Source organism: Neopelma chrysocephalum, unplaced genomic scaffold (assembly GCF_003984885.1).
Source record: "Neopelma chrysocephalum unplaced genomic scaffold, ASM398488v2 Primary Assembly neopelma1_43, whole genome shotgun sequence".
In the NCBI taxonomy this organism is placed as follows: Eukaryota; Metazoa; Chordata; class Aves; order Passeriformes; family Pipridae; genus Neopelma; species Neopelma chrysocephalum.
In genome coordinates this window covers 22,785,470-22,800,757 of record NW_020897702.1, presented here as the reverse complement: position 1 = coordinate 22,800,757, position 15,288 = coordinate 22,785,470, and the positions used below count along the sequence as shown (strand labels likewise).

At 40.4% G+C, this 15,288-nt stretch overlaps 1 protein-coding gene across 1 annotated transcript in view; it reads right to left on the bottom strand.

Moving 5' to 3' along the window:
• LOC113964864 (ovostatin-like) overlaps nt 1–12,186 on the bottom strand; it is a 29,938-nt gene extending 17,752 nt beyond the window's left edge. The window contains exons 1-15 of the mRNA XM_027677622.1: nt 12,122–12,186; nt 10,403–10,583; nt 9,573–9,729; nt 8,566–8,618; nt 8,075–8,095; nt 7,161–7,329; nt 5,863–5,947; nt 5,069–5,186; nt 4,329–4,449; nt 3,991–4,100; nt 2,976–3,134; nt 2,029–2,253; nt 1,752–1,809; nt 583–728; nt 35–178 (exon numbers count right to left, since the gene is read on the bottom strand). Of these exons, the coding sequence (XP_027533423.1) occupies nt 35–178; nt 583–728; nt 1,752–1,809; nt 2,029–2,253; nt 2,976–3,134; nt 3,991–4,100; nt 4,329–4,449; nt 5,069–5,186; nt 5,863–5,947; nt 7,161–7,329; nt 8,075–8,095; nt 8,566–8,618; nt 9,573–9,729; nt 10,403–10,583; nt 12,122–12,186 (1,812 nt within the window). The remainder of the gene's footprint in view (nt 1–34; nt 179–582; nt 729–1,751; nt 1,810–2,028; nt 2,254–2,975; nt 3,135–3,990; nt 4,101–4,328; nt 4,450–5,068; nt 5,187–5,862; nt 5,948–7,160; nt 7,330–8,074; nt 8,096–8,565; nt 8,619–9,572; nt 9,730–10,402; nt 10,584–12,121) is intronic.
• Between the last annotated feature and the right edge of the window lie 3,102 nt (nt 12,187–15,288).

Here is a 15,288-nt window from a genome sequence, read left to right as displayed (position 1 = left end):
CTCAAAAGAACACAGGACTGTGGATGTGGCTTACACTCTCAGCAGAAAACTCATGCCCAGACTGATGCAGGACACTCTGAATTGCTCGCAGGGCACAGAAGGAGTTGGCAGCAGCTTCAAGGTGGAGTCCAACTTTAGAGCCTGGAAGACCCTTCTTCTCAGAGAACTTGAGCTGGACCTGGAAATTAATAAATACAAGACAATTACATGGAAAGCACGAGAATTAGATTGGCATATAGATCTAAATCTCACTTTTCAACAGCACTCATTCTATTCCCTGTGGAGCAAAGCTCCTACCGCTAGATGGCCCTTCTGAATCCCTGTTTGTAAAAATTCCCCACCTCTGTAATCCCCTAGCCACCTCCCTCTCCCCACTCTATTGTCTGAGTTTGACCATATGTGTCAATTCCAGGGACAGCTTCTCACGATTCCAGCCCCATCTGCACCTTTTCCATTCCTAAAGGCCATCCCTTGTGCAGGGCTCTTCATGAAGTAATTTCCTAACTGCTCTCTCAGCAAAGAGGCAGCTTATATATGTATATATATATATATCTCCCTTACTAAGAAAGTAAAGTTTTTCACCTTGTTTTTGAAGCATACATCACTGTGTATCCAAGAGCTGTCAGCCACTATCTCTCCATGGGGATGCACTGTATAGAGCAGCAGTCTGGCGCTGGGGGCAAGCTTCTCAGTGACAGTCAGTGTGATGGAGAATATACCTCTGGAAGCTGTAGAAGGAAGATGGACAGAGGAAGACAAGCCAGCAAAAGAGATTATGCAAACCTCAGCTTTGGTGGAAGGACCACATATTTCTTCATAACCTGCTAACACCTATAAAACCCGGGGAAATTGGATATTGGAAGATTCATCTCTCAGTGGCTGAGGAACAGCTCCCATTAGCAAGACAACAGATACAGGGGATTCTGAGACCAAGGTGCTTTGCAGAGAGGGGTCTAAACTGAAAAGAAGTTGAACATGGAAATCTATGCATGATTGTTATGAGAAGAGCACAATATTGCCTTTCAGTCTCAAACCTGGTACTTTCTACACCAGAGAAAATAGACCAGTCTCCCGATTTAAAGGGCAGTTCTCTTAACACTAAGAAATATGAAGTTCTTGTCTACATGGATGAAAACTACTAGTGCATGGACAGGAAGTTAAGCTTAAGACCAAAGATGGTAAATATGAAACCAGTCCTGTATGTGGAGTGAGGCTTACTTAAGCTACCTCCTCAAGACTGGAAATAGGCCAGGTTCTGCAAGAAAAGTTATTTTAAACAATGAAAGAATGAAGGATAGGATTACTGTCATTTGTAGGTATTTGGAGACTTCTGAAAGTGCAATGAATTTTGAGAGTTAACTGCTAAATATCCCTGTCAAATGGAACACTTATTATTTCAAACTTTAAAAAGTTTTATTATTCTAATTGGTGAAGACTAGGATGTTACAGAATAACTATAAATACTCCTTGGTAAGAAATAAAACAAATGGATGTTACATTCCATGTGTTTGATCACAACAAAATTTTCATGTTTCAATTAACAAGATAAATTTGATTATGCTATGGAGGATTGGCTAGATGCTGCAGCAAAAGCAAATGATACTGTGTGTGGAAACAGGCTGTGGGATTTAGGAACTAGCACCCGATTTAGCTACAGTTCTTTGCTTTCATCACTTCTTACAAAACTTACTCTGTTCTGGTGTTCAGAATGATGCTCTGAAGTATGAGTAGTAATATGGTCTGGAACTTACCACCAGAAATGCTGACTTGCTTCTGGCCACTGAGAGTAATTTTTCCTTTTGTCATCACCTGGGCATAAAAAAAAAAATCTCATGAAACTAGAGCAAAAGCACCTCCTCCTTTCCACAATGAAATCATTGATTTTGAGTGGTGTTCTGACAAGTCTCAAAGGCCTTGAGGTTGAGCCATGGTCTGTAACCACTGTCTGGTTGGGAGATTTCTGCCTTACATGGTGTTCAAGAGAAGGTGAAAGAAAAGAGATGTTTTGGGAGTCACATTAGCACTCACGACATAGTAGAAGTTTGTGTGTGTGGCATTGCTGTAGCCCTCTCTGTTCAGGACGTAGTGAATGTTGATTGTTCGCTGCTGGCCACAGCTGAGCTTCTCTGGCACTGGCTCAATTCTCAAAAAGCTGTTGGTCCGTGAGTAGAAACGCCGGACAAAGAATGAGGCTTGGGGCTCATTATGACTCCCCCAGATAAAGTCTGCACAGTCATCTGGTGCCTGTCTGACCTGTGAAATAGAAGAATCATACATGGAAAATCAACAGTGTGGAAAATAAAAAAATGCGAGGCAGGTGAGAGGCAAAGGCACCTTCCCTCTAAAATACTCTGTTGGGAAGTTGTTTTTGTGGGGCTATTTAAGCCAAGAGCAAGAGCTGGCGTGAAAAATTTGTGTTTCACCAGTGCAGAGCAGCCTATTGCAGTAGGAAGGTTATTTCAGATTCTTTCAGGCTTGGAACCAGTTGAGGGAACTGCTAGGATTTACTGTGAATTAGAATGGCACCGTTCTCAAACAATTTGCTTTTTCTTAGCTCTTCCCATCATACCAGAGCAAAGGCATGACAACACAAGAAGACCACGTGATGGCAACAGGCATGAGTTTCTGAGAGCAGAAATGCAGGGAAGCAGGCAGCAGCTGTAAAAAGATGTTGGTGTGCATCCAGGCTGGATGGAGAAGGCAGTGTAGTCTCTGAGGAAAGTTCTCTAGCACAGAGAATGAAGAGAAGGAAGATGGAGGCAGAAAGAGCTTCCGGTGGGAGAGAAAAGCAGGGAGGTGCTGAAGACCACTACAACCCAAAAACATGGCTGGGGTACAGACAGCCTCTTCTCAGACACTGGAGTTTCTGGTGTTTTCTCATATTAGTTTCACACGGGTTGCAGGTTTTGCTTCTAATCCCTCTCTCCAACAAAGTATTTTCTTCATGAATTAGACTGTAGCCTGTATTTACTTACTGTCAGCTTAAAACTGGGATCAAAGAGGTTGGACGTGTCAATGGAAAAAGCAGCAGTGCCATTTTTGTTAGTGGTATAGTTGGCCAGATATTCTTCATTGAGCTCCAGCAGGACAGTCTTGTTGGCAACAGGCTCACCATTCACATTTGTCACAGTGATCTGAACAAAAAACAAACAAACAAGGGATTCAGAAAAAATCCAAACCTAACAACAACAACAAAGAAATACTCTGCTTACTAGAGGATGCTCACTTAACCACTGAGGACAATTGCAGGGAGTAGAAATCAAGAGTGAAATGTATTGAAGAGGCAAACACTCCTCAATATTTTGAGGGAGCAGTTCTGTGACAGGCAAAGACAGGCAATTCCCATCAGTGTAGAAGAAAATATATGCTACAGAGGGAGGAGGAATATTCTTTGAAGAACAATGTTTAACAAACATAAAGCAACCAGATGACTTCATGGCCACAGGTAACCTGTGGAACATAGCAGCGTCTTTCAGCTCCTATGCATCTGTGCATACCCACTGTCCCCATTGCATGTCTGGATGATGCTGTACAGGTCATCTTCCTTTTTGTGCTTGAGTTTATCCTTCATGTGTAGGTCGCTAAGAAGTCAGAATGCGCTCCAATACCTCTACTGCTTTAAGTAAACATCCCTGGGATTGTGTGATGCAACACAGGGTAAATTCTACCTTCAGTTTAGGCATAACTATTGCTGAAGCATTTTCTTGAACACTCCTCTTCCCCACTCATATGACCTTTCACTTAGTTGCCTTTTAGGCATCCTTTGACTATGGTAGAAGTGAGACCCTAACACTTCAGGTATGATATAATTTTATTTTTTTTCAAGGAATATTTAATGTAACAAGGGAACTATGAAGTCCCTGTTATCTGGCACTATCATGGCAAGCTGACAGCACAGAGTTAGAGGACAGCCATAAATGGGGTAACATGGAGATCACCATGCTGGACCTCAGAGAGTTTTGGTCTAAATGTATCCTCTTATGCACTCACTTCTCCATAGTAAGGAATTCCCCTCTTGTAATAAGAATCCATATTCTTGAACAGCACTTCGTCATTTTCATTGTTGACTGTAATGTAGTCATGGCCCTTCATCTGGATACCTGTGAGACACACCCAGTATAAAGAAGAGGAAACAGAAATCAGTCATGGGAAGAAAGCTATTCCTTTTGATAAGCTATATGGAGGGGTGATGCTCAGGAGGGAGAGCTACACAAAGAAAATGATGATTGTTCATTATTTGCCAGACAGATTGTGATTCAGGGGATTCCTCTCAGGAATTTCCATTTATTAGCTTTAATCATCTACTCCCAACCTGCATTTGGTTTTACCTGTCCCATTTTCAGTGACGATGCTTTCTATGTTGAGGCTGGCATACATCCTGGCATAGCTGCGGTACAGCTGGAACTTTTTGATGGAGATGACAGTGTTGAGGCAGCCATCCTTCCCCAGCTGAAAAAGCAGCAAAAGGGGAAACACCATTTTTCTCAAGGTTTGGAAAATTGCTCCTAAATCTGTATTAGTGGGACTTTGAAGAACTCCCCTCCTACCTTATATTTCTCACTCCCCAGCTCCCTTCTCAGATCACTGTTTCAATACCATTTACTCCAGCACATGGAAACTTCTCTCCTTATCTCCCCTAGTCTTCTCTATGGTCATGCTCCTTTTTAAACCCATCTTGCATGATGCCTGTGTTCTATGACCACATCTGAGCTAGTGGAGAAATTAATAATTTGTTTGAGTGTCCTCAAAGACTCCCAATAGAGGTCTGCTGATTAGATTTGGTAAGAACACAGCTCTGATATTTTAGGAATGATCACAAGTTTACAGTTTCATGTTGCCCTCCTTCCTACTGACTCTTTCTGAGGGGAAAATCAAAGTCTTCTGATGAAGTCATTGGTAAAAGATACATTCATGGTCTTTCAGCATTCCCTGTGAGATGGTGAGAAAAAACACATCTCTGAGATTGTCTCTCTGGTGTTCCCCTGGGAATGAATGAGGCCATCAAATACTCTGCTACATGTTAGGTAGGAAAGCTGACTGGAAAGAACGGACTTGTCATGTATCATACCAGTCCAGTGACAGCTTCACAGGTTTTCTTCTGGTTTTGTTCACACCGTGGACCATAAAAGTGCTGCTGACACACATTGATTTGGGCATTCCCTTGTACTGGTTGGCCATAAGTGTACCTAGGAGAAGAAGAGACACAAGAATTTAACTATGTGGATTTAGCATGAAACCTGCAAAAATTGCACAGCAGTGCAAATTCTAAACCCCTCAAGATTGCCCAGACCACAGATAGAAGATCAGCTGGGAATTACGGCCTGCTAGCCCTAGCAGAAGTCCCTTCTACTATTTTTAGGCTGTTTTTGACATCTTGTTAAAAAAAGCCTGCTTTGCTGTTGTCTTTGCATAGTCATTCTTCAAGGTCTGAAGCTGGAAAGCTGTGCTTCACTCAGGGTTGGAATGTCATTCCCTGCTGCTTGCTATTTCTCACTAATGCCTTGCACAAAGCAGGTCATATTGCAGAAAGATCCCTATTCACCCTGTTAGCTCATAGCACCCTGCACTTTGGCAGTGTCACAGCCAGCAATTTTAATGGTAGACTCTCCTTTTCTGTATTAATAAAAAACAACAGCTAACAAGGGTGTAATGTTTGATTTAGACACAGACAAACCCTTTCGGTTTTTATTCTGCTATGCAGCAGGAGAGGATTTATCGTATTTTACATCACAGAAGTCATAGCTAAAGGAATTGCTCTAATCCATGCTCTGAATTGGCAGCAGAATCTGTGTTTGCCAGCACACCACACTATCCTCTATCCTAAGTTTGTTGTGCACAAACGTGTTGTCTTCAGATACTTACAAAGCACAAATGTTCACACTGACTTCTTCATCAAAGAAAGAAATCCTCTTTGGCCCAGCCGTTGTCACTGTAAATTTTGGCAGCACTGAGAATGCAATATGAATATGACTAATCAGCAATTGCATGCCACAGGCAGGGGTGTGTATGTATGTAGGACAGCAAAAAAACTGTTGCCAAAGACAGTTTCACCAACAAGGGAGAGGAAATGGTTTAAAGAAGAGTCTAACTAGGAACTGTAGGATATTACAGTAGAAAATATAGTAGAAAAAATAACCTTCAGTGGTAAGAGGAATAACTTCTTTAAAATTAAATAATAATCATACTAATAACTATAATAGACACGGTAAAAACTGTGATAAATCACTTTAATCTCTTTTCTTAAAGAAAAGGGTGGGAGTAATGCTACTTAAGCCCTGGAGAACAAAAGTTATTATGCAATCCAGCCCCAGTGAAGGAGAAATGCAACAGATTGAGTGGAATATTAAAGATCACTGACACTGTCTCTCTTCAGCTTATTTTTTATCCCAGGTCACCAGCAATACTGGCAACATATCTGGAAAAGGCCTTTTTCTTGTGCACCTGTGCACAGGAGATTGGAAGGTGTGAAAGCACTCTGGAGGGTAAACAGGAAAGCTGCTTTAATGCCCTTATTAAAAAAAACCACACAACTGGGAGTTGTCCAAGCTTTCTCTGGGGACTAGTAAGGAAAACCAGCCACTGTAAGATGAGAAAACTTGTAAGATCAAAGTGATTTTAGCAACTCCCTGATATGGTCGATTCCAGAATCATTATAAGGGCTTTGGCACCCACACTACCCACTGCTTTCTATCTTGCACTTCCACTGGCTATCCACCCTCCCCCAGTAACAAGCTGGTACCTGTCCTGTAAACTGTTTTATAGGTATCTTCAGATTTCTACTGCATAGTGCTCTTCATGTAGTGATGGCATCCACAAAAGTGGACAGGCCTGATTTTCATTTTGCCTCTGAACGGATGGGGACTGTAAGGCTTGAGTGATAGGATGTGGATCCCAGAGTCACACAGTAACTTTGTGCCAAGCCCAGAGAGGAATCAGACTTCTAATTTAATCACTGAGAAATACTGCCTTTCTCAGATTTCTTTTGAAAATGAAATGCCCTTCTGCCTTCATTTTGTCCGCCCAGTTCTCTCCATATCTTTCTTTTCCAGACATGAGGTGGAGAATTCAAAGGACTTAAACTCTGCACTAGTAGATCTTGTCTGATTTAGGTACAGTCAGCCTTATTGCTAGCACAGGGTAGTTTGTAAGCCTTTGCTTACCATATTCCTCCACTCTGAAGGAGTGATACTCTTTTTCACCTGACTTTGTCTCCACAGTGATGTCGTAGGACCCCAGAATAGGCTCTGGGATTAGTGGAAAGGAGAGCTGGACAATTCCATGCTTAGATGCTACCTCCAACCACTGGAAGATCTTGTTTTGCTCTGCATCCTGGAGAGGAGAAGAAAGAGATATAGCCAAGCCTTTATCACCCTGTTTCTTGTCTTCTCGCCTTCTTTCAAGTGTTGTCTCCCGATTTATTGGCTAAGTGCATCACAGGTTGAATGTGATTCAGGGCTGGTTACATGTGCTCTGACTTCCCATTAATTTTCCATCTCCACTTCTGGATTAAACAACCCTAAGTTTAACTGTGAATCAGCTAAACTGGCAGATGATCTCAGATCATCCAGAAATACTCCCTGACTGGGACACTGGTTGCTTTTTCGTAACTCTTCCAGCATAAATCTTTCTGACTCAACTCCTTCTGTGAAACAAGAATATTATGCTGGCCACCTTCAGAAAGCACTTTGAGATCTAGTGATGCTGAAAAGTGGCAGCAGACTGATTAATTGTTAGCCTGTTCCTAGCAGAACATGGCAGAAAGTTATTATTCTTATGCCTGTATGAGAATGAGGCTATTTCACCACCCCATGTACTGTAGTCCTACCAAAGTAAGACTGGACTGAACACTCTTGTTTGAATTCTAATGACAGACACAGCAACAATCTCATGCTGTTTCTAACAGCTCCAGTTGTGCTGACTTTTTCTCCTCTAGTGCTTGATAATGGATACTGCCACTGTTCAACTCCAAGTCCACCGACTTTTAAAAGAGTGCTCTGGATGAGACTCCCTCAGCTATTGACTGTATGGGGAATGATGAAGCATTCTCTCCAAAGCAACTTGTGGCATCTCTTACCTCAATGATGATTCTTGGATACTGGAGGAGGAAAAAAAGAAGAGAAAAAAATTATCAAAACATCAAGAAGTTCACTGTGGAAGTTGAGAAATGCTAAAACATAAAGAAGGCTCTGAATGGCTTTCTCTGGATAGAGAAAACTGGGCAAAGCAAATAATTTGGAACGCATGTCTGTAATTTTAAAAGGATAACTGTTTTGGAATTTATCTTTTCTACAAAAACATCAATTTTTTTTCTACATACCTGGGCCAGGTAAAGTGACTACAAAACCTGTGTACTGTGAGAGATTTCCAGAAGTGCTTTCAGACCCTTTGCCCTCTCTAAAGGCAGGGAAAGGATGGAGTGTGAACCTAAGGAGTTTAAAACAGTTCTCAAAAAATATCAGGAGGCCTATGCCATGCCCTTCTTATTCAATTTCTAAGTGATAGAGTCTCAGTGAACAGGTACCTCAAGAGGGTGCTTGAAAAGTCTTGACTATCAATCATACTTACTGTCTCCTGAACAGGTCTGAACTGGGTGTCCAAAGTGACCACACGGAACAACACTGAAAAAGACATAGAACAAAAAGGCATCACAGAATTGTCAAGGTTAGAAGAGACTTCAAAGGTTGTCTCGTCCAACCATGAACCTAGCACCACCATAATCACCCCTAAACCATATCCCCAACTGCCACATCCAGATGCTTCTGTCATTTGCTTTATTGGTAGTGATAAATCACTTTGAATATACAACTAAAACAAAGTTTACCCAGGCTTTTTGGGAGAACTAAAGAGTCCCCAGAGAACTAGAAAGGATTTGATTATCTTAGCCAGTGAAAAAAGAAAACCAAAGTAAATGTCAGCTGAAATGTCTTTAATTATGACCCACTGGGACTAAAGTAACCTCTATAGTAAATACAATTACTCTATTCTGCCTTCAATCCTTCTTGAAGGACTCTGTTCTTTGGAGCATTTCCTAAAAAACAGTATATACAAACCAGTTCAATATAAAACTCATAGAGAAGGAAGAATTTGTCTTTATTCTAAGAGTAAAGTCTGTGCAGCATGGAATTATAATTATGCTAGAGAGAACAGCTAACTACACTACAGCTAGTACTGTCATTTAAAAACTGTGATGGAATCAGCACTTTGTAATAGATCAGTAGTTAAATAGAAAGAGCTGTTGACAGGAAACGAGGTGCTTATTCATTTTTATATTAATTTTATTAGTTTCAAACTTGACTTATTATTTTCTGTATTTTTAAGGATACTTTTTATATGACTGGCCCCAAGTAAACCTGACAGAACTCAAGGTCCTATAAATAAAATTAACTCAGTAAAAATACATGAACTCTACTAATTTGTAGCAATTTTGTAAATTGGTTCTATTTTTCACTAACTTTTGGTGATCTCAACATCAGATGAGGTCTTTTATTCCACAAGAGGAAGTTTTTGTTGTCCTAGACCTGCCCTTGCACTCAATTTCTCACTTCTCTAGCTGACTCAAACTCATCATCCACCTGTTTGCCCTGGTTTGTAGATGGGTTTGTCCGTCTGGATGAAGACAGCATTATCCACATTCTGAATCGCCACTGATCTTCTCTCAGCTAAGTCAATTGTGGTGCCTTTGGCAGAGAAGGAAATGAATGCCACAGGATCAGAAGTAGCTGGTGGGACCTGGAGAGGAACAAAACCCCAGAGGAAAAGTGATAAATGAGATATGTTGATGTTCCCTGATGCCCAGGGCTATTGAGTAAGATACTGACAGTCAATTGAGTCAAAAATACTTTATACAAAGTCATGAGAAGCCCTATCATGGCAGTGAGATAATTTCTGCTGTGGAAGTCCCATAACCTGTCACCAGATACTAAGGTTTGTAGCTATTCTCTGTCCTGTGCATTTCCTCAGCTCATGTAGCTACCTGCTTACATGCAGGTTGCTGCAGCCATATACCTCAATTTTGAAGTGTTTTCTCCTGCTGCATTCTGGAAGACCTAACCTTGGGACTTTTTTGTCTTATCTGCACAGATCTTGCAGAATCACAGGAAAGGGAATGAGCATCACCCATTTGGGTTCTCCAGCTTGACCCTTAGACAGTCCCAAATGGAGCATGCACCTGTCATGACAATCTAAAGCTTTTTTCTGTTCACTCTGTGAATGGAAATGGAAAGTCTTTTTCTACCTTGCTCCTACAGTCCATATGTCTTTCTTTTTTCTATTTTATGAGTCTTTCCAGCAGTTTATCTTTTTTTTTGCACTTCATATTCTTTCTCTCATTGACAAGGAGAGTCACAATCAGAAGTATTTCCAGCTTCTACACCCTCTTCAGTAGTTTCAAAAGAGAAAATACCTTGAATTCACCACACTTGAAATCATTCTTTGTCACGGATTCCTCAAAGAGAGTCTTTCGGATACTGCCATATTCCAGGACAATGTTCACAGAGAGAGGCTCAGTGAGGTTGTGGAACTGCACACAAGCAGTCTGTGGGGAGTCGCTCCGCACAACTGATGGGACCAGCAGCACATACTGTCTGTAAGAAGGTAAGACCGGATCAGAGAGTTCAGTTATGGAGGAAAGTCAGAGCAAACAGGAGAGGAAAACACCACTGAAAGGTGTGATGGAAGACATGGTCCGAAGCTTGCTCAAATCAGTGGATGGATCTCCATTTCTTTTGATGAATTTTAAATAATATGCTAAAGTAGTACAAATGCCAACTTTTTAACCCCTCACAGTTCTTTCTGTGCTGAGAGACTGGCATCATTCTATGGAGTGTCTTATCCAGCATGATACTGAATCTTTCCATACCATGTATTTATGCATCTCTGATTACTAAACACCTGACAAGCATATCTGCATTTATCCTCCCTCTGTAACATCCCTTAAGGAGAAGTGATATTTAGCTTCTTCTTGCGATCAATGACAAAAATACTGGTTACTTGCTGCAACAATTTTTAAATTTCTTTTTCTCTGGATATCTCTCAGATGAGAACTGACGTAAATCAATTCACATAATGCACACGAAATGACCCCTCTTTTCCATTTCACAGAATATTTCAGAGAATGCTCAATCTAATCTGTATGCTCTATTGTGTTTCCATGCCTCTGTTTCCATACTTCTCCCTGTGTTCTTTCCTTTGTTTTTTTCTTCTATTGAACGGTTTAATTTATACTGCTCCCTATATTTAAGACAGCCTTCCTTCCCCAGATTCTTCCTCTGAAAAGCATTTCTTCATATTTGCTATATTTGTCCAAAGTTCTGCTGCTGTCCATCAGTTTGCTACCCAAACTGGTCTTTCCAAATAATGTATGACTGAATTAACTTCTGTAGCACAACATGAATCACACAATCTTTTCATTCTAATCTGATCCTTTCCCTTTTTTTCTCCCACAGCTTTGCTAGCTCATATTGCCTTTATTGTTATTTTCACTTGCTTAGTTCAGGCTGCATGAAACTCAAAGACCAAAAATAAAATTAATAAAATTAACAGTGTATCTGAGAAAGCTAAACTCTCTTTCGCAGTGTTTTCATTTAGAACTTTTGAGAAGGGGATTTAAGCTCTAATGTTGGTGCATTTTTGAAAATTGCGGTTGAAATCTTCTGTTTGTATAAAGACAAGGACATTGACTGCTAATATAAATACTGATACTAATAATGCTAGGATTGCCATTCAGCATAGTCCCTACCACCAGGCATTACCTGGCCTCTGGCACCTCCTCGTACACCATGCTCCCTCTGTGCTGCTGATTATATCAATCCTGATCATTAGTATTACTTGCTAGTCTAGTCTTGAATCTCCTTCCCACTTTACCCATGCACGTCAGACTTTGTCTACTTCAGTTTTAGGTTTTTGTCATTCAAATTAAATTTCATAGCAGTCTCCCTCATAGAATGATGGAGAGCATTATTCCAAACCGTCTTTCACTGTCATCTGCTTCCATTTCAGACACATTTAAGGAACTAGTTCTCAACAGCCTGTTTATTATATAGCAGTGCCCCAGAAGAAATAAACTGGTGGGAAATATAATAAAATATGTTATCATAAAAACACAGAATGTATGATCACTTACGTTTCAGAAGACACTATGGCAAACCAGTTCAAAGACAGAATACTCAGAAGAATCCTTGACCACATCTCTGCCTGCGAAGAAAGGAGAGAGACTGATCTCAAGTTGACAGCTTGTCTCTGGCTTTTAAATTGGCCTGAAACAGTGCTCCTCCTCCATGGATTCAATCACACTCTCATAAAAGACATCTACATAAAATTTGCATACGTTCATTTTCCTCCCTACTGCCTGTTCTCACACTCCTTGGACTCTCAAACAATAGCTTTGGAAAGCTCTCATATTTCACATAGCTTTGTGAGGTATTGCAAGCCAAACCGGTTCCTGCCCATATGATTGTTTCATTGAAGCTTACCTCTTTGATTGTCATGTCATTGGCTGAAGGTTCCTTAATGTTTCAACTTGTCACTATTTGCCATTGCCTAAGTATTTCCTTATTCTGCAGCAATCTCCTGCAGATAGATGTCACGTAACAGAAATAACCATAACACAGTGCTGTTGTGTGTCTATATAGGCTCCTCAACAGTTAAAAATACAGCATCAATTAGAATACAGCTATACCTGCATTCAGAATGGCACTAAAGGAGACTCCTAATTCTAATCTGGATTTCTTACTGCAGACACTAACATTAAGCAAGGAAGGGTGTTGGCTAGTTGTCTGTCATTTTTGCCAGTGGTCAGGACAAGAATATCTCTAAGGAAAGGAATCTGATAACATTACTTCATTTGTTCACTCATCTGTCTGTCAGTCTGCTTTTCCCCCCGATTCCTGTTCCCCCCATTAAACAACTTGTAAGTGTGTTGGTGAACTTTTAGTAAATATGACTGAGAAGAAGTTTCAGAATAATTGAGGTATAGAATCACAAAATAATTCAGACAGAATAGGACCTCCTGACATTATGTGGTCCAATCTCTCCTTCTAAGCAGTCATGTTTTTAATGTCTTCAGGAATGGAGAGTCCACATCATCTCTGGACACCTGCTCCCATGCTTAACCATCTACACTGTGAAGATTTTTTCCCTTAAATCAGAATTTCCCATATTATAACCTGTGTCCATTTTCTCTTGCCCTTTCGCTGTGCAATCCTTGGAAGAATCTGTCTCTTTCTTCTCTATAATCCCACTTTACATTGTGGAAGACTAAAATTATGTCCCCACAAACCTTTGTTTCTCCAGGCTGAATTAAATGCGACTGTCTTTTTCTGTAGGTTTCTTACAGTCTTGGAACATCCCAGTGACCTTCCACTGGACTCCCTCTGGTCCATCAATGCCTTTCTTGCACTGGGGAGCTAAATCTGGATGCAGAACTTCATCTGCTAAATAGAGGGGAAGAATCAATTTCCTTGATGCGTTGGCTAAAATATTGGTAATACTACCAAGGAAACGAAATAATCTATGGTAATTGGGCACTGCATTGACACTCTTAATAAGGAAATGGAAAAAAAAGCCAACCTGAAACAAAATAAGGTAGCCAATCAACAGCAGTGTGTAACTGTAACCTCAGGGATGTAACAGGCAATTTCACTTCCCATTTGTCTTCCTCAGCTAAACGGGTGATGAATGCGAAGAGGAAGCTGAGTATAATGTAGGAGTAATTAGGAACACAAAAGAGTGCTAGGGGTACTGAAAAAGATACTGGGCAATGCAGAGTGGGCCCAAAGTTATTTCAGCGGTAAAGGGCATGAGATTGAAATGAGGACTATATAGTAACATGGTGTACAAATAGATATGTGCCTGTTGAAAGCCAGATTCTATCCATTTCACTTTTCAAGATATAATACATTCCTGCAACTGTGTAGCTAATGATTCAGTCATATGGGAATTTTTTCCATCAGCATATGTGATGCACTAAACCACCCATGCTTAACCAGCTTACCTACCCATCTTTCCCAAAAGCTTTCTGATGACCAAATTGGGACACAAAGAAAACTGCCCTGGATGCTGCTGGAGTGACAGTCTTTTCCCAGTGCATTACTGGTGAGAAATATAGCATAAAGCTTCCTGGAATGACCTGAGCTTATAGTGCCAATGCTTCAGTGGCAGGTAGTTGTTGTGCAAACAGGGCAGTCACATATCAAAGGAAGCTGCTTGCATTAGTTGTAATGATGTCAGAAGACAGTTAAGAATATGTCATGGACCTGTTTGTATTTGCAGCTTTGAAGTGCTTCAACCCCATCTCTTGCTTTAAACAGGTACGAAGTTACAGTCAAAAAGAAATTAAAGAGGGAGAAGGAAACAGCAAGCAATTCCAGGGTCCTGGTACAAATTGCTCTGGAAGCTCACCTTTTATTTAAGTGCAGTGTGCTTTTAGCATGAACATAAGAGGGCTTTGTTGTTTGATAATCGAACAGAAAAAGATAAAGAGACACAGAAAAGAAAAAGACAAAGCATTTGAAAAACTGAAATTTTAGAAGACATTTTGTTCAGATCAATTGAAAAGTACACCTTTCTCTGGAAAAAAGGCTATTGAACTCATTACTTTAGTGAAAATACTGATTTCAGAGGATCTCTTGGTATTGTAGCAATTTTGTGATAAAAACACATCAGTACTATGTCAGGGATAGCTCTTAAGATCCCAGTGCAAGGGGAAAATTATTCCAGTTATCTTTTGTAGGAGGGAAAAAGAAGAAGTTTTCAGTTGTATGGTTAAGAAGCTAGGAGCTAGAGGGGATTGATCATCTAGAAGCACAAAGATTGGCATTTAACATGGAGAGACAATGAACTTCACACTGAGCAGTGGTTACAAGAAAGACACATCAAAGGTGCCTTGATCCTGGAAGTCATAAACTCATCTGGGGACCTTAAGGTGTGCCTGCTTCATATTTGCATAAGGAGAGATGTAATCGAACATCACAGTTTGGCTAAAAATTTAATGAAATGAGGAACAGTGTCAGCTTCAAGATGAAAGCAACACAAATACAGATGTATACTTGATTTTCAAAGTAGAATCATGTCACATGCTTTTTGGACAGCAGAAAATCAAGATGTCCTCAACCCATTCAGTCCAGACTTCAGAAAGTTACTGCATTAGCTCTCTGTTATTAAGAAATTTTATATACACATCCTTCCACCCCTCCACTCCCCCATTCTTTCTCTGGATGAGTCAAGCTAATAATTGTTGTAGTTACATTGAAACATGTTTTTCCACAAGTTAATTTTCTTTCAAATAAAGTT